The sequence below is a fragment of the Balaenoptera physalus genome (assembly GCF_965194825.1).
Source record: "Balaenoptera physalus genome assembly, chromosome: 6".
NCBI classification, from domain to species: domain Eukaryota; kingdom Metazoa; phylum Chordata; class Mammalia; order Artiodactyla; family Balaenopteridae; genus Balaenoptera; species Balaenoptera physalus.
Window position 1 is genome coordinate 138433057 of NC_138885.1, and position 25351 is coordinate 138458407.

The 25351-nt window shown below is 48.1% G+C and overlaps 1 protein-coding gene across 4 annotated transcripts in view; it reads right to left on the bottom strand.

The window, feature by feature from the left end:
• HDLBP (high density lipoprotein binding protein) overlaps positions 1-25351 on the bottom strand; it is a 67894-nt gene that overhangs the window by 22022 nt on the left and 20521 nt on the right. For 3 of the 4 annotated variants that reach the window (XM_082466493.1, XM_082466491.1, XM_082466492.1), the window contains 4 exons: positions 9541-9605; positions 8189-8301; positions 6211-6368; positions 4750-4965 (listed from right to left, as the gene is read on the bottom strand). In XM_082466493.1, coding sequence (XP_082322619.1) covers positions 4750-4965; positions 6211-6368; positions 8189-8264 — 450 coding nt within the window. In that variant the 5' untranslated portion in view covers positions 8265-8301; positions 9541-9605. Of the gene's footprint in view, positions 1-4749; positions 4966-6210; positions 6369-8188; positions 8302-9540; positions 9606-14301; positions 14445-25351 lie in introns of those variants that run through there. The other variant, XM_082466490.1, reaches the window with a different exon arrangement.

Below are 25351 nucleotides of genomic sequence, written 5' to 3' on the forward strand. Positions count from 1 at the left end.
TAACCTGATGAAGTTTTGTTTCTGGAGCGCTGTGCTGTTTTTTTCAGACATAAGCCCTATATGTGGTAATAAACTCTTCTTGCTATCTCTTTTACAACCAGTTAAAATAGAAAACTCATTTGAGGAAAGAAGACGACAATAATCCAAATCCTCAAACTGCCAGAAATTAAGCAACTTTCTGAAGTCACAGGAAAATCTGGGAGGAAGACAGAGGTTTCCAGTCTTCCTAGATCTATAGAGTAAACAGTCATCAACCAAGAGGACTTCGAAAAAAAGAAAAGAAAAGGGCCAAGTGTTAAGGTTCCCACCACAAGTGCAGCAGGAAGTCACAGACCAGCCGGCTTCCCTCCTTCCCCAAAGGACACAGCTTCACAGCCAACTTTTCAACACTCACAACAGAAATGTTAAATTGTATCACGGAGGCAATAAAAAAGGTCCTCACTTCCCAACTAGCACAGAAAGTAAGACCAGTGGCTTATAAATTATGAGCAAATGAGATTTATTCTAAAAATGGTTCAATATTAGGAAATCCATTTATACAAATCATATTGTTAGATCTAAGAAAAATCAAATGATCATCTCTGTAAAATCAAAATCCTTTCATGATAAAAATTTGCAAGAAAATAGAAATCAGTGGATGTATATTTTTGTAACATGACCCAATACACGTGCGCCCTCAGCCCCAGAGCTGTATTTGGCAGGAAAGCTTTGCTCACTAAGGCCGTGCACTGTCCACGGCCACTGCCAACCTCCACCGGAGTATTTCCCACGGAAGGAGACACGAGAAAGCAGAGCAGACACGAGGCTGGAGAGGAAGCAGCACGTGACTGCACACAGGGGAACCCTGGGGAAAACCACACTTGACCCAACTCTTACTGTCCGTAAGAGGAAGAAAAAATTAGGATCCGGACTCAGCAGCTTTAACTCATACTGACAACACATGGTTAGAAGATGCGAAGGAAAGACCACTCATCTCAGCAGCTGGACACAAAACACAGTAGGTGGAACGTGTGTCCCACAAGGCAGAGCACAGCCCTGGGTGATCTAACACCGTTCTGAGCAAAAAGCTGATGATCAAGCTTGCAGGGCAGAACAAAAGGGAATAGAATGGACAGGAAATCCTGAGAGAGAACAGTACGGGAGTGGTGGCAGTAACTGGACTAGATATGAAAATACAAAACCACTGCCACTAAAACAGAGAACGCGAGCACACGGAGAGACAGGCCAGCTCAAAACCTACGAACAGACCCAAGTCAGTATGAAAATTTAGGACGTGATAAGAACTGCCACTCAAATCACTGCGGGGAAACTCTTGTACAATTGGTGTTGATGACTTGACAGCCATATGAGAAAGGATGTTTCTGGATCCGTATGTGGCACCATTCACAGTAACTTCCCAACAGATCAGGACTTGGAATATAAGAACACCTTTACAAGCACCAGAGAAAATAAGAATAAACTTTCTTACAACCCAAAGTAAAAAGAAACTTTCCTAACAACAACTCAAAAAACCAAAAGATTAACGAACTTTGACTACGTAAGAATGAAACTTCCACACAGCAAAACATACCAAGATCAAAACCCAGGTGGCAAACTGGGAACTGCATCTGTAACACGTGTGACTGATGCAGAGTTTCAAGAGCTCCACTGCGCCGAGCAGGACGGAAACCTTTACCTGGAGAGCAAAGGGCAGGAGACCAGTGCACGGGGGACACGCAGATGAAAAGTACACGCAGCTATCTTCCAAAGTCCAGAAAGTCCCAGTACCTGACGACCATGGAAAGGCTTTCAGAAAGCCAATGGGAGGACAAACGCACAGCACCTCAGGGGAGGGATCTGGCTGTGATGGCAAAATTACAGATGCAGATGCCCTCTGACCCAGCCATCTCACTTCTAGGAAATCTCTCCCGAGATAACTGGGTAAAACAGGAAATAGCAGGTGCACAAGGTGTTTAACTGTGACATGATCTGTTAAAAGCAAAAGTCTGGAAGCCACCCAAGTGCCCACCAAGAGGAATGCCTGAACAAATCATAGCACACCCACAGGGCACTGTGCAGCTGTGTAAAGAAACAAGGAAAGCCACTACCTGCCTTGATGCAGACTTCTCCAGGATGCACCGCAGGAAGAAACAAGGTGCAGAACAGAGTTCACAGCAACTTAACCTTTTGCTTCTATTCTCAAACCAAACAATGGAAGAATACCCCAAAGACCAAGAATGATCACCCAGCAGAGGAGAAAGGGGCTAAGAGGACCTCATACGGCTCTGACTTTGCAATCATGGAATATTTAAGTATTTTTTAAAAACTGAAAATAAACTAAAAACAAATGAACCTAACTATATATCAAGATGATAGCATAACCTCAAGAGAGAGAGAAGAATTACTTCAATGATTTTAAAACCCCACGATCTTTCATCTTAATTAGAAGTATGTGTTTGAACTCATGTAACTTCCCACCATAAACATCCAGAATTCTTGGACAAACAACTGATTTCAGGTCTGCGGAAGGAAATGGCTAAGGTTAGTCTGTGTTAGAAATAAGGAAGTGGTTCAAGATGAACAGTTATGTCAGAAGGTGCAGGGTGCCTCCCTGAAGGTGCTCCCGTGGACCAGAGACAAGGCAATTTCTGCATAAAGAACTAATCAACACACCAGAAGTTCATGATGACACTGAAAAGACCCATGGACCTAAGATGCCAGAGTGCCAATGTGGTCTAAAAACTAAGGGGAAAAGGATCAATTTTTTTTTTTTTAATAAATTTATTTATTCAATTTATTTATTTTTGGCTGCACTGGGTCTTCGTTGCTGTGTGCAGGCTTTCTCTAGTTGCAGTGAGGGGGGTTACTCTTCATTGCAGTGCGTGGGCTTCTCACTGTGGTGGCTTCTCTTGTTGCGGAGCATGGGCTCTAGGCGCGTGGGCTTCAATATCTGTGGCACGTGGGCTCAGTAGTTGTGGTTCTGGGGCTCTAGAGCGCAGGCTCAGTAGTTGTGGTGCACGGGCTTAGCTGCTCCGCGGCATGCAGGATCTTCCTGGACCAGGGCTCGAATCCACATCCCCTGCATTGGCAGGCAGACTCTTAACCACTGTGCCACAAGGGAAGCCCAGGATCAATGATTTATCCTGCACGTCCCACCCGGAAGTTCTTCATCAGAATACCAACTAATTCAGGTGGAGGGAGAGACTAGAAAGCCATCATTTGCAACCCCAGATGAATTTAGGCAGCGATCAGCAATGGTTGATAGAAGTATTAAGCAAAAGATTGGTCAGGAACTCTATAATGGATGGATTTGCTGAAGACACCTGAGTCTACGGATCAATCCTGGAATCAACACCAAGTACAAAAGCACTACCCACACGTTTCCTTGCCAAACATACAAGTTGAACATGAAAGCAATCGAGAGCCCCTAGACCTACCCTCCGATTTACAGGAGTAATGATGGGGACAGTGGAACAAGCCAAACACCCGCTTGTCCCTCCAGAACGAAGCAACGGCATTAAGGAAAGGAGAGGAAGGCGCTGCTCAGGGATGAACGAGTGGGCAAGTCTCACCTGGACACTGAGGAAAAATCCAACCAGGAAGGACGCCTTTGAGATGATGAGGGAAGGCCATACACAGACTGGGTTGATGTGGGGATATGAAGAAATTACTATTAACTTTAATAAGTGAGTTAACAGGATGTGGTTATATTTAAAAAAAACAAAAAAAGAGGGGGGCCCAAATAGATTTATAGGTGAATAATGTGTCTGGGATTTGCTTTAAAGTAAGTGGGGGTGGGGGGCAGGGGGACAGAATGGGAGGGATGCCTCAGAAGTGTTCTCTCCCTGTCCAGTGCTCAATCACAAAATATTCAAGTATTCACCTACTAGCAGATAACAGTGAAAGTCTGAGAGCTTACCATGTGCCAGCCACAATGTGAAAGCAATTTATACACATTCTCAGCTTCCTACATTCAATGCCTTGATTCCCTGAAGCTAGCGTGGGTCAGGGAAGGTCCAAGGTGCCCTGCAGCTGTGACTGTGAGAGCTGGGAGCCCACAGGGCAGTGCTCCCCCTCCCCACTAAGCCCCCTGGGGTCCCTCTTGCATCAGATCCCCATCTTTGAACCACCACATCTCGAGCCAGCTCCCCTAAAAGCTCAGAGACTCAGCAACAGGTGGGAAGAACCCTCATTTCTAACTAAACCCATCTAAAGACCTGTCTGTCATACTACATTTTAATACGATTCTCTGCATTTATCTTGGTCTTTAAGTGATGCCACTTAGGGAGAAATGCATCACTGATCTACTCATTTATTACAATGGTTCCCAAATAAATTCCAAGTAACTGGTATCAGACTGCTAAGAACTATGGAATTTGTGATCGCCCAAGCCTGGGGCCTGGAAGTGTGTATTTAACAAGGCACGTACTCACTGATCCTCAGAGCTTGAAGTGGGAACTGCTGATCTACACACACATGTCCTCTGTCCTCACTCTACCATCTGGGCAAGCTCAGTTAAGTGTCTGACACTCTGGGATACCCCTTTAACTTTCAGTTCACTCACCGAAAGAGCAAAAATGGTAGGTGTCCTGGTCCTGTTACTAAGTTAGTGGTCTTACACTGAAAGTGCCAGGAGGCTCTGAACACTGCTGTCCTCCCCGCAAACGCTACGGCCCTGCCCACTGGTGGGAAGAGTCTGATCGGGTCTGAGCCGTGTCCGCAGTGCCTGCAGTGCCCTTCCTGGGGAGGACCCGGCCGGGGAACACCCACCTGAGTCTGCAGTCTAGCAACAATGTCCTTCCGGGCTTTCATGACAGCGTCCAGCTTCCCTGAAACCATGATGGAGAGGCCCTGATCTTTGGCGAGAGACAGCTCCAGGTGAGCGCCAGTCCTCTGCATGATCTCAAGGCAGATTTTTGCTTGTTCACCTTCTCCAAACTGGTTCATGTCCTTGTATTTCCTCTCCTCCAGGGGTACATGGAACACCTGCTCAGAAAAGGTCAAAAAGGGAAGGTTAAGAGACCAAGAAGACAGGAGTGTCCAGAAACCGAACGTACAGAGTAAAGAACGTGAGTTTGTTCATTCACTAAGTATCAGCCCTGCCTACTGCCCTAAGGTCCCAGAGGGCAGTTAAGAGACAAGGAGAAAGTGCCTAAGAGCAGGAGACTGTGGTCCTAGTGAAGAAGACACCACCCGCCCCCCCCCCCCACCCAAGTACAAATGAAGGCAAGGGGTATCACGTAACAGTAATGAGCAAGGTCAGTGAAGGAAACAAACTGGGAGGTGAGAAGGACCTGGCTGGCTATGCTGGGAGGGGCCAGAGCAGAGGAGCGGGAAGGGAGGAGTGCAGGCGAGAGCTTCACAAAGGGGGCAGGGAGCATCTAGCACAGCAGGGGTCCACGAGGTAGGAGGGGAAGTGCTGGTCCCTCAGCCCACCCCGTGGGTGAGATGAGAAGACAGTGGCAGGTGTGAAGGAGGACACACTCTGACTGAGGACTCGGGCTGAGCAGAGGCAGGGCGGAAGCAGGGACCCAGCAGCACTGCGGTTCAGGGCCTGAGCCGCTATGTGGAGTGTGGTGCCTTTACAACACCAGGAGGCTGCGGGAACCAGAATACCGCCGGTGAGGAGTCCTGGGCTTAGGGGGACTTCTCAGTGCGCGGGCGGTGATCGACAACCATGACCCAACACTGGCACACAGAGAGAGCACGGAGCCCGCCAACACCCCAGCTCCAGGGAGCAGAGACAGGCTAGTGGAGTCCCAGAAAGCCAAGAGGAGAAAACTGCTTCAGGACAGTGGGACAGCTGCTGACGCTGCTGACACGGAAGGCAAGGGCAGTTCCAGCAGCTGGAGCACAGACCGGACTGCAGCGGACTGAAAACATATGGGACCGTCCCTTCTGGGTGCTGGGGTGCAGGGCAGCTGCGCTTCCCTAGAGCTCTGGGGGGAGGGGAGACCGACTTCATCCAAAGGCCTCCTCTCATGTCCAAAGCACTCTCACATCTGCATGTTCAAAAACCCTCCCGGGAATCCCCTGGCAGTCCAGTGGTTAACGTTCCATGCCTTCACCACTGAAGCCCCGGGTTTGATCCCCGGTCAGGCAACTAGGATCCAGCAAGCAGCGCAGCGCAGCCGAAAATAAACAAAAACAAAAACAAAAACAAAACCCTCCCATCAGACGCCACTGCTTCCTACTTGGAGGAGCAGGTGAAAAAAAGAATGGATTTTCTACCTGAGTGATGACAGAAGCCTTGATGGGCCGGATCTTGTTATTCCAGACGCCAGCAGGTTCCTGGGCATTTTCCAAGCAAGCTGCTTTCTCAGGGAGTGGGGGGAAGGCATCCTTGTAGGTTGGAGGGTCGCTCTCCTCTTCTGAATTTAAAGTGGCAACTGGACCGGCCAACATAGATTAAGAGGAAGCACACCACTTTCAGTGTTAGATGGAAAAAACACGAGGAGGGTTTTAATGCCAAAAAGAGAGAGCACTGACTGCTGACAACCCCCCACCTCTTCCCTCGGTCACAGGAAAGGGCCCCCGCCGCTCCGCAGGCCCAGCGCCCTCAAGTTCAGCCTGTCAACTGGAAGGGCCAGACTCTGAACCTGATGGCGCCCCTGCCCTGTGCACAGCCTCCCCTGTGAGCCTCAGCTCAGACGCCTGATGCCCCACTGCTCCCCTAATGGGGTGAGCTCCTTGATGGAAGGCCTTGACACAGACCTGTGTCCTGAAGAGTCTTCCAATCCTGTATTCAAAAACAATCACGACCACGACAATGCCTGGCACGTAGCCAGCTCTTAAATTTGCAGAACAAAATGCTGCTGCTGCCCAGCACTGCCCGTGAGAACCCCGAGGTAAACTGCAGCTGATTTCCCACTGTAACGTACCATGCTGAAAGCATCGCGGGACCTGCCGTCTCGGCCCCCCGTACCCCCAACGCAGGGAGCACTGGAGGAAATCAGGGCCCGGTGACCACCTGCTCCTCCCTCCACAGCGCCTGACTGTGCACCACAGCTCCATGGAAGCAGGAGTGTGACTGTCTGGGTCTCCCCAGGGTCCGGGCCTGAACACAGTATTCGGCAATGGCAGGGCTCAATAAAAACTACTGTGAACAGATGTGCACGCAGAGCAGACGGGTGACCTTTGGAGCCGGACAGGCCCACGTCCGACTCCGGGGTCGCGACTCTAGCCGTGCAGCCGTGCTACCCTGGATGCCAAGACAGACTCCGTGTGGCAAGCTGTCCCGGTCTGCCAGTGCCCGGTCCCCCCCACCCCCAAAAATGGGGCGCAGACCCCACAGGGCTGTTGGGCCGCGTGGAAGCCCCAGTGCCCGCTCCCCCCGCCTAAAAACGGGGCACAGCCCCCACAGGGCTGTTGGGTTGTGTGGAAGCCCCAGCCTGCAGGCACTCAGAACCCAAGCGAGTGGCAGTGTCTACGTCTCCACTGCCTAGAAGCAAGCCACTTGAAATGTGGTGAGTGTGACGGATGAAACGCACTTTTAATTTTAATTAATTTAAACTTAAGAACTGATATTCATTCAGTTATTGGAAAACTTTAAAGAATGTTTGGAACGACAAAGGGTAGAACAAGCTACTCTTTCAGCTGCAAATTTTATAAAATCTAACTACAGATGAAGGGCTTTGGATGGAAACAGAGCATTCAAATCAAGTTGTCCTGCAGTCATACGTACACATCAGACTCTGAAGGGAAAGACAAGACTGTGAAGTATGAGCTAGAGACGCTGAAGTGACCGTCCTGCAGATGCCCCAGCTCGTGTACTGTCCCTCCTGGACAGCACTAGTCTCCACTGGGGCTGGCTGCCTGGGCCAGCGCAGGGCCCGAGTCCGGCCTTCATCCTCACAGCTACCTCCCGACAGAGCTCTGGGACGCTTCCCATCCCAGAGTCCAGTTCAACACAACTGGGCAATAGCGATTTTGGAGAAGAATCCTAATAATCACAAAGGCCAAATCCACTGGCTTTCCAGAAGGTTGTCCACATTTTAAATCTTACTGTAGGCGATCCATCCGCCACTCCTGGCCAATTTCACCCCGCACACGAGGGCAGTGCAAAACGGAGCACACAACACTGGTGGGTCCTGGCCCACCCCACAAGCACAGGGCTGAGCGGCACCTCTGGAGAGGCCACAGGCTCTCACGAGGATCGGAAAGAGCCGAGGCTTACGGTCAACGAGAGCAGTGAGGAAGGCGCCGTCACCTTTGATTTGTTGCGGAACCAGTCCACTTCGGTGTTCAGCAAAGCTCTCTTGGGTCAGAACTGCGACGGAGCTCATGGTTGATCTCAGGAGTCCACACGATCCGGGCGAGCCACTGAAGCGGGAGGGGCTGAGTCAGAGAGGCGAGTCCAGCACAGCCAGCTCGCAGCTACCCGAGTCCACTCAGCGGAGAGTTTAAGCCAAGGGTCTCACTCTGCTTCACCAGCAAGCAACACCTTATTTTCCTCACTTACAACTGCTGACATAAGGTGATTCCCAAACTCTCACCAAGTGATGAAAAGGAGACACTCAAGGGAGGGTGGGGGGGCGCCCTGGAAAACCTCCCCGCCCCCATTGCCCGTAGCAGAGCAGACGGAGGCTCCCGCTGAGAGGTCCAGGACCAGGACGCCCAGGGGCCACCCCCGTCTCCACCCACGGGGCCCCAACGGAACCCAACACATGTCTGTCCCAGCCCCAGATGCAGATCAACATCTGGATGGTTCTACTAACAACTATCTCAGTTATTTGGTTAACCTGTTCATCCCCATGCCTCCTAATGCTTATAAAATGTATCATTTGACAGTAGCTGCAAAGAGCTCCTGAAGAGCAGCCTCCCTTGCTCTGTGGCGACAGTGTTAACTGCAAGAGGTAGGAGGGGTAGCAGTGTAAGTGCCTCTGACATGTGGTGACTGGTTATTCTCCCACGTCTGGTCTCCCAGGTGTGGGAGGGGACTTGCAGCAGGTGGGACCTGGCCCAAGGGCACACAGTTCCTCAGTTCAGGGTAGGAACCCCGCAGTCTGCCTCCGGACCCCACTCCTGAGTGGCCGCGGTGCTCGGCGAGACTCTGGCTCTCAAAGCCACAGCTCCCTTATTTGGAAAAGGGGCTCACTCAGCACTGGCTGCCTCTCTCCAACTCCAGGTGAGCCCATGCTACTGCAAAGAGGAAGAACCCACTCTGTTCACACAATTCTGCACCAAGTGCCTTCTTGTACCACCGTGGCAAAAAAGTATAAGAGGGTCAAGTAATTTAATAAAAGTGAGTTTTTTCATCATTTTTACAACTCAGTAAGACCCCTCCCCAAGTTCAAGAAAATTAAACTCTGTATTTCTAAAGAGAAGCAAGATACAAATTCAGATACCCCGAGCAAACATAATTCACATTTAAGGAAAAAGATTAAAAACAGGTGGAAACCAGATGACACGTCTACCTGAAGTAAACACACCGCTCCGTGCTGGGAGGCCAGCTACAGTGATTCCCTCTGAAGAACCGCTCGAAACGTAAGGATAAAACATAACGAAAGAAGGTACGCACACAGCCCAGGACCAGGAAGCCTTGAGACAGGACACACTTACCAGCAAAACGGTCAGTAGCCAGAAGGTCCGTCCTGAGGCCGCCTCTGTCAGCCTGCCAGCTTCTTCTGGTGTGGGACAGGAAGGGAGAGGGAGCAAGGAGAAAACCAGAGAAAAGTTACTTATCTGCATCCTACAACCCAGATCCTTTCACCTCTCAACCAGAAAAGGTCCAAGTATTACTTACACTTTGGCTACTAATACCAATATTAGGCAAATTGCTTGGGGGAAAAAAATGGAAGAAACCCTTTCATTAGGCCATTAGCTTCTTATTTTTTTTTAAATTAATTTATTATTTATTTTTGGCTGCATTGGGTCTTTGTCGCTGTGCGCGGGCTTCTCATCGCAGTGGCTTCTCTTGTGGAGCACGGGCTCTAGGCGCACGAGCTTGGCAGTTGTGGCTCGCGGGCTCTAGAGCGCAGGCTCACTGGTTGTGGCGCATGGGCTCGGTTCCTCCACAGCATGTGGGATCTTCCCGGACCAGGGCTCAAACCCGTGTCCCCTGCATTGGCAGGTGGATTCTTAACCACTGCACCACCAGGGAAGCCCCTAGGCCATTAGCTTCAAACAAACATATTACAGTAAAACCTGACCCATCTAGAACTTCTAGAGGGCAACTTTTCCAGGGACCCAAGGGAATCCCGTAAGTGTATCCCTTTTACATGTAACCATTTTGAAGTAAAATTCTCACAAAACTGATGTTTGTTCTGCCGCGTGGCTGAGTAATTTTTCCTGTATTCCTCTTATTAATCTATGCTGAGTCAGAAGAAAAAAGGTTCTGCAACACTGCTTCATGATCTAGAACAGACTGTGGACCTTGGGGGCTCCAGAGCTTTTTAGGGTGACTGAGGGCTACTGTCTTTAAGAGTTCCCTGTATATTTTGTAGTTACTTTGCTCTTCTTGCTGTTATCCTATAAAAGTTCTTCGGTCCCTTCTAATCCACTGGGGATTTAGAAACCAGGCCATAAAATAGCAGGGCTGGAAAGAACCTTCAAAGGCCATCCTGGGAGGACCAAGAAAGAGGGGTGGGTCACCTTGCCTTGGGGGACTTCAGGATAGTGAGGCTGCCAGGTAGGTTACCAGCCGCTTTACGCAAACCACCACGTGCGCTTGATAAGGGAGACATTATGACAGTGGTGAGGCATGGGCTAAAATGGGAGAATTCCCAACAGTAACAAGAATACCCTACCTAACTGGAGAGTAACACCCCCAAATTCTTGCCCATAATACAAGCGTGGTTCAGGAGCTAGGAAGACGGTTCATGGCAGTCAGGGGTGCCTCAGTGGGGTCTCAAATGTCCCAGCTGGGGACATGAACCAGTGGTATAAAAAAAAACAAAAAAAAATCTCTCAAATGTAGGGGCTTGAGTCACATGGGGGAAGTACCATGAGCCAGAGGCCAGACCCTCTCTGGGGCCCCAGTCCCACCAAACACACAAAGGCACCTGAGACCCAAGTGGAAAAGGTGGAGACAAACTGACCGAGACTATTTTATTTAAGAATTTGCCTCCAACAAATTCTAATCGCAAGTCTCAGTGACTAAGGTAAGGAAGAAAGAAACCCTTTCCATTCAACCAAACTGTCCGAGTAGCACATCCACGCATGGGTCCTGACGGGCTGGAAAAGGTGAGCCCGCCTTGGGATTCCCAGTGTCCAGGGGGCCCACACTTAGCCCGTCTAGGAACAGGATGGCGGTGCTCCAGGTCAAAGCGTCAACGGGAAGCCAGGACCCAGGCGTCTGCCCCGCTCTCCTGGCAGCTCTTGACTGCTGACCTGCGACCTGAACAGCCTCCCACTCCAGGTGCCGACATCCCTTCTCAACACCCACTGACACCCACCCTCGAAGAAGCTGCACTCACCCACGCGACCACCATGACGCCCACACCCTCTTCTCTGTGCTCCTAACTGACCACTCCTCTTGCTTCCCTGCACAGGCAAGTCTTCAGCGCCCACTGACAGCTACACGGTAAACCCGCGCAGCGCAGCCACCGTCCACGTCCGCCCCAGCCACAGATTTCTGACGAGAAGCCCCCACCCCGCACCCGGCGTCACACACAAGAGGGGAGGGGCTCCTGAGGCCCCCTTCTGAGCAGCTCACACATGCTGCACGAGTCAGTTCCGGTGAGCCTTTCTACTGAGCCCCGCACTCCTCACCGGCTCGGCTCGAGAAAGGGGCTTCAGTACAGCCGAACCTACCGAGTCTGGGAGGAAGAACCCGGCAGAGCCTCTAACGCCCCCATGTGTGCACAGGCCCTCAGGCAGCTAAGGACGGAGAGTGGACCTACAGAAAACTCCAGGCTGGTTTGACAGGACACACTGGTCTCTAGTTTCCAGATTTCAAATGGCAGTTTGTCCCAGCTGGGAATAAATGGATCACAGCGAGCCACAGGTGAACATCTAGGGTGTGATATGATCAAATTACGGTGTTGTTTTTCTCATAAACTTCTCAAACTCCTGTCTTTAAAGAATCCATTTTAAAACCGATCTGCTGAGCCACGTGCAAGTGCAGACCTGAGACCTACCTGAGGCCCCGGGGTAGATCTTACAAAAGGCCAGCACCAGTCCTCCTCCCGTGCCCCCCCCCGCCCGACTGTCAACCTGCCGCCAGTTCCACAAAGCAGCACCTAAGAAACCGTCCCCCACAGCACTACCCCCAACCCTCGGAGATCCTTCAACCACCTCACGCCCGTCCAGGCGTGTGTGTGCTCCCTACCCCGGCTCCCCTACCGGCCACCAGTCTCAGGGGACCTTACCCAGGACCCCTCCCGAGGGGCAGAGGCCAAACATTTGCTATCACAGCCCCTCCCTTAGTTGGGTACAGCTGCTCAAATCAGGATGGGAAGGGACCTCAGCAACGACGCTGTCCCACTCTCTGAATAACCCGGGGGACAGGAGCCACACAGCCTTCCCGGGGGGCCCAGGCTCCGCTGCTTCTCCATCTCTGTGTAGCTGTCAGGATAGGTGGCTTGAGGTCGTGCCCAGATCTGCTCCTTCTTCCCCCTTCTTGCCACAGAGGACAAGTCCATCTTTCCTACAAGACTCCTTCAGGTACGTGAATTCAGCCCATTCTCCAGCCCCCTTCAGTGATTCCCAAGATGCCCTAGTCCCTTCATCATTTTGGTTGCTCTCAACTACTTTCCATGCAAGAAGCATTCAATCCACCCGATGCAAATCTCAAACTATTCTCAACCTGGACTTTGTCTTGTTTCTCAGAGTACAAATATGCACAGTATAAAAAACACATTTCAAAATACAACTATGTAAGAAAGAACTAGAACCAAAGGAAGAAGGCTAGACAGAAGCAAAGACTCTTCTCTCCTACTCTCCCCCTCCCCAGGGTGGGGTGCAGCGGCCGGGGAGGGGCACTCCCACAAGGATGGACAGTTATGCACCAGGGTCCCCAGGTGAAGTCACAGCATATGTGGATTACATCTGAAGCTCGGTCCTAACAAATGTACAACAGATTAAATGAAAAATTTTACTTTTTTGCCTGTAAACAAGGAAATATAAGTTGATTCCCTTGTAATGTTTTGCCAATTACATATTCAAAAGAAAAAGTCTTTTGCAAAGAGAACTCATGAGTTCAGGAAGAATTTTATCTCAGCCAACTAACTAGATCTCAGTGCTTTGTTTACCTGCTAGACAGGACTGAGTATGGAGGGTATCAAAAAACCACCAGGAAACCCAGGACCTCTGTCAACTTCTTCCAAAGTTTAAATTATTTACTTTTATCTCCACAGCAAGCTTGTAAGGAAAAAAAATTTCAAAGTCCTTCTCAAGACCCACAAACCAATTGAGAATACGAACATAAAATCCCGATGGCTGCGAGATCACAAAGCATAAATCTAAGGCCACCCGCACAAGGTCTACACGGCTGGGAGTAGAAGGCGGGCATTTGTGCGTTTCACCAAGTTCTGGAAGTCTGCACCCATCCTGCAGGAGGAACTTTCGCAGATGCCACCTCAGCAAGGCCCTCCCACAGGCCACGCGAGCCCGCGGGCGGGGACAGGCTTAAAGGGGCAGCAACGCGCTGGGCCTCCCCGCCTTTCATCCAAATTCGGTACTTTTCCGTAATGCATTTTTCGGCCGCGGACCCTGGGGCACATCCAAGTTGCGCTCCAGCCCCGAGGAGGGCAGCAGGGCCTGGCCGACCACGCAGGCGGCAGCAAGTGGAGGTGAGGCCCGGCCTGCCCGGGCCCCGTGCCGCCGTCCCGTCCGGCCCCACCGCCTAGGATGCCCTGCGGGACAGGCACCGGCCCCCCCGCCCCTGCCCCCACCGGCCGGCCGAGCTGGGGGGAGGGGCGCCCCTGCCGGAGCAGGAGGGGGGAGGGGGCAGGGCCCGGCCGCCAACGTCACCGACCTGGGCTCAGGTCGGCCCCCCCACCCAACCCCCCCAGCGGCGGGCGCGCGGAGGAAGCGGGACCCGGACTGGGGTTTGGGGGCTGTTCGGCGGGGCGGTGGGCAGCGCACAACCGGCGCCGCGGGACTCGAGAAAGTTTCTCACTCTTCCCGTGCCAGCGCCGCGGCCCATGCGCAGTGGTGACACGTAGCCGCCCCCCCACCCCCGACCGGTCAGGGGGGCGCCCGCGGGGGGAGGGGGCTGTGCTGGCTGGGGGGGTATCGGCTTGGGGGCGCTGGGGCAAAAGGCGGCCCCGGCCCCCTCCCCCCGCCCGGGGCTCCACGTCGGCAGCCCGGCGCCCCAACTTCCCCGCGCCGCCCCCCGCCCGGCACCCCGGCCCGCGCCACCCGCCCCGGCCTGCTCACCCCGCGGTGCGCCCGTCCGTCTGTCCGTGTCTGTCGTCCGTCCGCTCGCAGCGGAAGAAGCCGGGACCTTCGCTCGCTCGCTCCCTCTAGGCTGGCTCCCTCCAGGCCGGCGCCCGGGCCCCCGCGGCTATATAGGGCGGCGGCTCCAATCCCGCCCGGACACGTCAGACCGCGGCCGCCCCGCCCGCCGGCCGGCCAACGCCGCGCCCCCGCCCGCCCGCTGCTCCTACAGCACCCAACTCCCCGGGGGCTCGGGAGCCTTTTACTGGGGGGCTGGGGGGTGTCGGGGAGTTGGGAAATCAGTCTCCACCTTCATAAAGCGAAGGCGGGCGGGACTGCAGCTCTAGCACTGAGGTCCCCAATACTGCCTCCCCACCCAAAAAAGAAACAAGACACCTCGAGGTACAACACAAAGGAAATGAACTGCTGGCCCCAACCATCTACAACTTCCAATAGCTGGACAAGCTGGCCTAATAAACTCACATGGAAACACATCCCATGCCCCCAAAGTTCGGAGCACAGATTTTCACTGGCGCACTCGCCTGTGGTTCTGCAACTTGTGTCCTTCACGTCTATAAAATATCCCTACTCTACTCCTTGACTACCAGTTTAATTCCCTTAAAAACTGTAGACCCCTCTTTTAAGAACTCCACTCCTACAGCTGTGTCTCCAGCCTCACAGCCTAAACAAGAGGAGCAGAACAGAGCCCCTGCCCTCAGGGGGCGTCCACCCTGCTGGGTGAGAATGACAAGCCAGGTCTGCAGTCCTTGTGTAATATGTGACAACGGCCTCGGTTTCTTTTTTTTTTAATAAGGGGACAGGCCTGGTGGAGGGACCTGCACCTCTGATGAAGCCGCCCATGAGTAGAATCCTACATGACATACAGGAGTGCACCACACACTGGGGACAGGGCACGAGCCAGGGCCCTGGCAGGACTGGGAAGGCGAGGTCAGGGTAGAGAGGACCCCCAGGGCCAGGTCAGCTTGCCTGCGGCCATGATACACATGTTGCTCAGGATGATGGGAAGCTGGGCAGGGGGTGGGGGGGTAGTTGAGGGGGAGAAGGCAGGACCAGGGTATTCCTTTCAGTGGAACACTGTCAAAGTATGTACACCATGGAGAGGGGGGCGGGGCAGGGCCACAGCAGTTGTTCAGTCTAAAGGTGACAATGGCTTTCCATTGTGGTTGGCAATGGCAGATGCACCAAGTGGACAGATTCCGACAGGAGCACCAGAAGTTTCTTATTAACTGGACACGGGGAATGACAGAAGTAAGAACGGCAGGGAGACTAATAAGAAAAAAATAAATAAATAAACATTAAAAAAAAAAAAAAAAAAAGAACAGCAGGGAGGTTCCTGGCTGCCCTCACTGAGATGGAGAGACTGAAGGAAGCCTAGATTGGTAAGGGGAAGTGTGATGCAAAAACTCGGATATGCCGTCTGACATTCCCACTGGATGGCCAAGTGGGGATGTCAAGTAGGCAACTGTATGTACAAGGTGAAGGCTGGGGAGAAGCCCATCACAGCTGACAGAATACGACAGCACTTCATGACATCACTGGAGGAAGAAACCATGGAGCTGAGGACATTGTCATCAAAGTTGTACCTTAAGTCACCAGGATGGTACCTGGGCAGGTGGCACCTCCTCAGACTTGGAAGAATCTCTGTAAGCATCCCTTCCTATGTTACCACTGCAGTTTGGAGGTAGTCTTTCCATGCGGATTAACCAACCAGCAACTCCAACAAGTGCGTTTTGTTGTTATTTTTTGTTTTTGAGGGCTCAGCACTACAGAGGGATCTGAGAAGGGAGGAAGAGGGGAGGGATTCAGAAAAAGTAGGCAGGTCCACTGTCAAGGAACTTCCAAGGAAGCTAGGAAGTCACCACAGGAGAAGCTCACAGAGTACCTGGTGCACAGGATGCCTTAAGAGAGATGGTTAAAAACATATAATTAGGGCTTCCCTGGTGACACAGTGGTTAAGAATCCGCCTGCCAATGCAGGGGACACAGGTTTGAGCCCTGGTCCGGGAAGATCCCACATGCCGTGGAGCAACTAAGCCCGTGCGCCACACCCACTGAGCCTGTGCTCTGGAGCCCGCAAGCTGCAACTACTGAGGCTGCGTGCTACAACTACCAAAGCCCGCGTGCCTAGAGCCCATGCTCCGCAACAAGAGAAGCCACCGCAATGAGGAGCCGGCGCACCACAACAAACACCCAATGCGGCCAAAAATAAATAAATTTTTAAAAAAACTGTAAAACAACAACAACAACATATAATTAACAAAAGATATTATAAAATCAAATGTTAAATTTGTGCTACAAACCATCTCAGGATGCTTTTGTGCTGATAGTTACAACCAGCTTTCCTTCCCAGCAAGCTTTACTACATTGAAACTAACAGTCTGCAGAGGCAAATTTTGAGTATCTGGGTCCAGCAATATTCATACAAGATAATGTGCAAACCCCTTACGGCTGCCTCGAAAGGTGAACATCAGTATGTGACATTTGGGTTTTCAGTGTTCAAGGGGACAGGGGAGAAGCTTTGGGGCTCCTCAAGGTAAAAGGTTAGAACAGAGATATCCCCACACACACACTTAAAGCCACGATCCCCCCCAAAAACTCTCCCTCAACATAAGGTAGGTTCTGGCCCACTAGCATAGAGAGACTACAGGACGCTTCCCCACTGGCCAGTGCTGGGAGATGGAAACCCCTCTCGAGCACCAGCAATCATGCACTAGTTTAATTAAGGTTCAGGAAAGGTTTAGGGCTCAAATTCCTACAACCCCATTTATCCAAGGCCTAGCCCAAACCTAGAAATTAACAAAACAGAAAGCAACCCCACCTGGGAGGGAATGAACCTCACACCAGGCTGCAAAGGACACCCACAGATCTTACCAACACTGTAGAGAAGCTTGAAGTCCAAAGTTCAAAAACTAAGACTGAAAGACGATTAGACTTAAGAACTCCAGGTGACAGAACTATCAGAGGCTATTAAAAAAAATTTAAAGCGACTAGAAACATAAAACATAAAGTTTACAATTTTAAAAAAACCAAGAGATGGAACAAATTAAAGAGGTTAAGAACCTCAGATACAAGGATGAGGAAGTCCAACACATGTCTAATAGGCAGTCCACAGGAGGCAAATACAAAGAATAGAGAAGAGGGACTTCCCTGGTGGTCCAGTGGCTAAGACTCCATGCTCCCAATGCAGGGGGCCTGGGTTCAATCCCTGGTTAGGGAACTAGATCCCGCATGCATGCCACAACTAAGAGTTCACATGTCACAACTAAAAGATCCCGCATACTGCAACTAAGACCCAGCACAGCCAAACAAATAAATAAATATTAAAAAGAAAAAAAAAAAAGAACAGAGAAGAAATACTTGAAAAATAATGGAGAAAATTTTAGAATGTAAAGATGTTACATTTCCCTCCCCTCCTTAAAAGAGACAGAACAGGTGGCCAGGTGGATAATTTAACCTGCGTTTTGGCGCAGAACAGTGAAACCTCAAAAACGACCAAGACAAGAGTAGACCTTAAAAGCAACTAGAGAGAAAAGACAGGTTACCTATAAAGGAATACCATGAGACTGAGGGCAGACCATGTCACAGCACAATGCCTACCAGAGGACGATGAAATAACACCTATAAATTACGCTGAAGGAAGTAACTGTCAATTTAGAATTCTTTATCTTTTTTAAAAAAAAATACATTTATTTATTTATTTTTGGCTGCATTGGGTCTTCGTTGCTGCGCGCGGGCTTTCTTCAGCTGCGGCGAGCAGGAGCTACTCTTCCTTGCGGTGCACAGGCTCCTCATTGCAGTGGCTTCTCTTGTTGCGGAGCATGGGCTCTAGGCACGCAGGCTTCAGTAGTTGTGGCACACAGGCTTCAGTAGTTGTGGCACGCGGGCTTAGTTGCTCCACGGCATGTGGGATCTTCCCAGACTCGGGCTGGAACCCACGTCCCCTGCATTGGCAGGAGGATTCTTAACCAATGCACCACCAGGTAAGCCCTAGAATTCTTTATCTTATTTAATATACATTATTACTTATTTGTTATGTTATTTTGTATTACTAATTATTAAATAAAAGAGAAAAAAAGAAAATAAGAAGCAAGAGAAGTAAAACAGAAGCAATTTAAAAGCAAGGCAAATAAAGCACAAAATACAATGGAAGAAATGAATCCAAATGTGGCAATAATCTAATGTTAATACACTAACTAGCCAGTTACAAAATCCAGCTATAAGCTACTTAAGAATCCCAAACCATGAGGACATAGACATTGAAAGTAAAGCAAAAGAAAAAGTACTCCAGACAACTACTAACCAAATTAAAGCTGGGCTATCTATATTATTTTCTGATAAAATAGACTGTAGGATAAGAAGCATTATTAAGAACAAAGAAGGTCAAGAATAAAAAATTAAATCAACTCTGATCATGTATGTACGGTATCTAATAACGTAGCTACAAAATGTATAAATAAAAACTGAAGGTTACTAGAAATTGATATAGCCAAGATTACAAGAGAAGACTGACTCAACTCTTGGTAACATAGATTATGGAGATTAAAAATGCACAGAATATTAAAGCAATGCAATTAAAACCTACTTTATTGGACTTATACAATCCTTTGCCCAATGATTAGAAAGCACATTCTTTTCAAGTATACATTGAACTTTTACAAAAATTGGTCAGGAGCTAAGGCCCCCCAAAATTTTTTTCCAACAAATGACAAAAAATTAATAAACATTCTGTGATCATAACACAATTAATTAGAAGTCAAGTCAAAATTTAAAAAATCCTGGAAGTTTAAAACTTGCTCCTAAATAACTCATGGGTCGAAGAAGAAATCTGAAAATATTTAGAATAAAGCAGTTATATATCCAAACTTGTGGAATGAAGCCAGAGTGTTACTTGAAACAAATCTATAATCTTAGCCATATCAGTGAAGAGGAAAATGTAAAAATTAGCTAGTCACCCTCTTCTAAAATTAGAAAAACCACAGAATAAAACTAAAGAAAACAGAAATAAAGATAAGAAATCAATGAAGTAAAAGACATATACCACAGAAAATAAACTGAGCTAAATCTAAAAGGACTAGTTAGATCTCTGGCAAAAATGATCAATGAAAAAAAGAGAATAGGTAAAAATAGGAAATACTAAGAATTCAAAGCGGGTCAAAAACTATAACTAAAATAGAGACTTTGAAACATCATACAAGAATTCTACTGAGAAAAGTATTATCAAAAACTTAGATGAAATAGGCAACTTCTAGAAAAGTAAGTTACCCAAACTGAGTCTGATAGAAATGGAAAGTTTAAATAACCAACACTCTCCAATATTTGAAAAAACAAATATAAAAATCACAACAAAAAGGCAGGCCCAGATGGTTTTGTAAGGAAGCCCCAAGAGACTGTCTTCCCAACTCACTTAAAGCCAGGGAAATTTAATACCAGACAAGGGTAGCAGGAGAAAAGAATATGTGAATTTCATCTAGGTACTTAAAAGCAAAAGCCTAAAACAATCTAGCAAACTGATCCAGAGACGTAAAAACAAATACGTAATATATAATGATAAAGTCAAGTTTAATCCAGTTATGCAACATGGTACAATATCAGAAAAATAAAGTAATTCACCACATTATTAGCACGGGAGCAAGATGATTTGATCATCTCAAAAAACATTCAAATGAAGAATCTGATACGCTTTACCCATCCCTGATAAAACAGGACTACAAGGACACATTCCCTAACTCAATGATGGGCACCTACCAAGAGTCCTCATTAGAAGCATTCACATTGGGATCATGAGGAAGGCAGGTTGCACTGAGCATTTTCTATTCAAACCTACACTAGAGATTCTAACCAGGGCAGTAAGGCAGGAAAAAGGAAGGTATGAGGATTGGAAACAAAACTGCCAGCGTTCACAGACAATATAACTGTCCAAGTACAAGATCCAGGAAAATCTATAAATACACTACTAGAACTAATTAAAGAGTTCGTACATTTTTTGGAAACAAGACCAGCACGTACAATCAATTATGTTCCAGAACACCAGCAACTATTAGAAATAAATCTAATGGGAAAGTAGAATTTATGGAGAGTATTGTAAAAATCTTTGTCAAAATACAGAAAAGACCAAAATAAATGGAGAAATGCCAAGTTCACCTATATAGGAAGACTTAATCATACAGACTGCAATTCTCTTAATTAGACTAGAAATTCAATGCAAACGCAACTTAAATCCCAAGAGAGGTATGCACATGCATATGTGTGTATAATTTTATAACCAGATTTTATACAATTTTATACAATTTTCATTTATACAATATTTCTATATACATCTATACAAAATATTTAATATATAATTTATATGTATACAACAACTCTTATACAGAAGATCAAGGGCCACAGAAAACTCTGAGGAAAACAAGGTGGGGAGGACGTGCCCTCCCCAAGCCAAGATTTTCAGCTGCAGTAATTCAGGCAGTGTGTGCTTGTGCAGGAGCAAGGGCAGAGGACAATGGAGCAGGTGAGAAAGCTCAGATGTGGACATAACAGACAGACTTCATTAGAGGTGACCTTGTGCATGGACTACACAATCAATGCCTCCGGGAAAACTGATTATTTACATGAGAAAAACCTAAGTCCTTACCTCACACCACTCACAAGGCCAATTAAGGCTTGAGATGCAAATACTGTGAGCGAACCACCTCACTTCTAGATATATATACTACAGGAAAAAGCTCTCCCACACGAGTGAGAGAATTGTATACAAGAACCACATCACAGCCAACAACTGTAAACAACCTGTCAACAGACGGACATGGACAAACTGAGGTGTGTAACCTAGGCTACTTACCCTCTTTGCTTTACCCACCTACCTGACAGGAACCCCTCCAAGCAGGGTCACGTTGATGGGGGTCAGGAAGAGCAGTGGGCCAGGGGGCATCGCTGGGGCAGTGGGAGCGTTCAGGTCTGATACTCCCTCGGCAGCCCTGCCACCCTGTGGGAGACTGGCGCTAAGGGGCGGGGGTGCCGAGCACAGTTTGCTCTCCCTCACTGAGTGTGGTGTTCAGGTATGGGCAAAGAGTATGCCTTCATCCTTCTTGATAGCTGAAATATACCAGTAAACTCCTTTTGTGATTAAGCTTATTTATATGGAGCTATAAATATAAACTGTAGTGTTGACCCAAGTTGACTTGTAGTGCATTCTAATACTGAACACCTCAAAACTAGGTTCCTTTCTTTGGCTCAGAGACAGTGTTTATTACCATATGTACATTCAACTCAGCAGCTCTGTTCCCCCCAAATATAGTAGTACAAGTTCAGATGAGAGAGAAACAAATAGCTGTGGTCCATGTTTTCCTTTACCTGGCTTCATTCTTTCTCCACTAATTCTATCAGTGTCACTTCTTTTTTTTAAAAAAAAATATTTAGGGCTTCCCTGGTGGCGCAGTGGTTGAGAGTCTGCCTGCCAATGCAGGGGACACGGGTTCGAGCCCTGGTCTGGGAGGATCCCACGTGCCGCGGAGCAACTAAGCCCGTGCGCCACAACTACTGAGCCTGCGCGTCTGGAGCCTGTGCTCCGCAACAAGAGAGGCCGCGATCGTGAGAGGTCTGCGCACCGCGATGAAGAGTGGCCCCCGCTTGCCACAACTAGAGAAAGCCCTCGCACAGAAACGAAGACCCAACATAGCCATAAATAAATAAATAAATTTTTTTTAAAAATTTATTTATTTATTTATTTTTGGTTGTCCTCTCACGATCGCGGCCTCTCTTGTTGCGGAGCACAGGCTCCAGACGCGCAGGCTCAGTAGTTGTGGCGCACGGGCTTAGTTGCTCCGCGGCACGTGGGATCCTCCCAGACCAGGGCTCGAACCCGTGTCCCCTGCATTGGCAGGCAGACTCTCAACCACTGCGCCACCAGGGAAGCCCCCAGTGTCACTTCTTTTTAGGAAGTGACAGAAAGGGTAACTTAGTATTTTCTTCAATGACATGTATTTCTCCATAATGTGAAAATAGGTAAAAACTAAGTTTTAGTTAAGTCGTGACAGGTGTCTCTAGTGAGAGGAGACTGTGTAATTAACACCACACCTGTCATCAGGACACCTACGTTCAGAATCTTGCCAGATACTACTTGGGTCACCCTGGCTGGTTGTTTATGCTCTGACTTTCTACGTTTCCCACCTCTATCAACTTCTGAGGCCTTTGTAAATTGTTAAAAAGATCAAGGAAGATAATCTGCTCTATAGTAGGTATCCCACTGTTTGGGGATATTAGTGTTTAATTCCACTAAATAAACACATCACCACGTTCCACTAAATGAATACATTTAACATAATACTCTAGCACATTAATTTTACAAATACTGAAATAATCAGCAATATCTTTTCACAGATGAGTAAAGAAAAATATTTATTTAGAGCCTACATCAAGAACAAGTGTCAGATAAATACACCTTATAACTCTTTTTAAAAAGCAGATGGGACAAAGGTTAGGTTCAAAAGAGTAAGTGAATGGATTTCCACAGAAATGAAATGAAACCACTCTGTTGAGCCATGCTGACCAATATGTCCTGGCGATGTGTGTCTATGGACACTCGAGACGTGGCTAGTTAGAACTGACATAGACTGTAAGGCTAAAATACACATGGGTTTTGAAGACTTAGTACAACAAACACAATGTAAAACATCTTATTAATGATTTTATGTTGATTACATGTGGAAATGATAATATCTTGCATTAGTTCAAACAATATATTATCAAACTTAAATTTCACTTGTTTCTTTTTACATTTTTAAGATGGAAACTAGAAAATTTTAAATTATACATGTAGCTCTTATTGAACAGCAGTGCTATAGTCGGTTTTCCAAATCAAAGCAGAAAGAAATGTAACCAGACAATAAGTTTTTATTAATAAACTTTACAAAACAGTCTTAAAGGAAGAAAATCTCAAGTCATTTTTTTACAAATCTCCTGTTTATAATGAATAAATTTAGAGTAGGGGAAAAAATACAAAACGGGTACTTGTCTTAGTCACGAAAGTATCTCCTGTACCACAAACACCCAGGGGCACGTGGTAGAGGGTATAGTCTCAAAGATCTGAGGAAGAAGTGGCCAAGTATAGTTTACAGTATTTCCAAGCACTCTAACAACCCATTAAAAAACAAAAAACAAACCAAAAAAAACGGCAAAAGATACAAAAATCTTCCACAGAAATGCAGGAAACATTTAATTTGTACAAAAAAAACAGATTTGAAGGTAAGATGAGACTCTACATTTCACCTCTCAAATTGGCAAAAATAAAGTATGAGGACAGAAACGGTGTGAGCATACTGGTGTGGTTGGAAGAATAATAACTGAATGACCTTTCTGAGGAGCAACCTGATTACACATTGTAATTTAAAATACAAATTTTGGGCTTCCCTGGTGGCGCAGTGGTTAAGAATCCGCCTGCCAGTGCAGGGGACACGGGTTTGACCCCTGGTCCGGGAAGATCCCACATGCCGCGGAGCAACTAAGCCCGTGCACCACAACTACTGAGCCTGTGCTCTACAGCTCGCAAGCCACAACTACTGAAGCCCGCAAGCCACAACTACTGAAGCCCGCTCGCCTAGAGCCTGTGCTCTGCAACGAGAGGCCACCGCAATGAGAAGCCCACGCACCCCAATGAAGAGTAGCCCCAGCTCAACGCCAACAAAAGCCCGCACAGCAACTAAGACCCAACGCAGCCAAAAATAAGTTAATTAATTAATTTAAAAAATAAGGAAATAAAAGTGAAGAGAAATGTTTCTGTGAACGCTAAGTTTACCACATTGAAATTCTCAACAAAGCCAGTTTGCTTTAAAAAAAATGTCAGGTGAAAAAAAATCTTTAAACCCTCAAGGAATCCTGCGTTCTAACTGCTTTATTAAGTGTCTTAAATTCTTGATCTGATGGTGAATGTCCTAGAAGACGTATTCTATGAGCTTGGTTTATGCAAGAAGAGATTATGTAGGATACAGTCAGCAGACACTCAAGTACCCACAGCCCTGCATCAAATGATTGGTGAATGAGCAAACGTCCCCACCTACACCCCATACCCAGTATCCGTGTCAATAAAGGGGCAGCTCTATGTTATACCAATACGTAACCCGTGGTGTTAGAGAGACACATTTGTCTATGCAAAAATAACTCTAGAAGGACACTCAGGCCACTGAGAACACAGAGTTCTGTGAATAGGAGAAAGAATAGGAGCACAGAGTCGGGTACTGAGAAGTATCAGTGCCAGGGTAAAGGAGGGGGGACTGCACTTACTGACTCAAAAAGTCAGCAATTTTACTGTTAAGTTGGTAGGTGAGCACACATAAAAGCATATATTTCATATACCACTTACCAAAAAAAGTGTGTTTTAACAGGTACAGAAATTATGGATGGACATATGCTAAGTGTTCACAAGAGTGTATATGGGGAGTGGGGGGGGAGAAGCTGTATGATACGACGTGCCTCACTTTTTCAACAAAGATACTTCCACTTGGAGGGAAACAGGTGCTATTACGTAGCACTAGCTACTATAAATGAGTGGAAGCCTGAGGCACAAGGATGCCTTGTGCATAACATAGACCATGTTATCAGCAAGAAGTCTGAAGTAAGCTTTTTTGTGGTGAATTTCTTTGTGGAGGACGGGGCTTTACGTTAACCCATTAAAGCCCTTGGGAATCGGAAGGCACCTCAGGTGTCTCTAAGTGGCTGGAGGGCAGCACACAAGGCCGAGCTCTGCCAGCAGCCAACAGCACAACTAGGAACGAGTACAGACACCTTTCACCTCAGCGCAAAGACAAAGGTCCCCGAGGGAGCATACCTCGCTGGACCCGCGCCCTGGAAACCTAGGCAGAGCACTTCCCACCCGGTGGCGTGCTCCCCACTGGGCGACCCTCTGGATTAGATGACTCCTTAGGTCTCCGCCTCGACAAGTCTCTGTGTCCTTAAAGAAACCAACCACTGCTCCTAGGGAAGTGCATCCGTGAGGTCTCTGAACACCATGCTTCAGAGCAGCGCCTCCACACACAGGCCTG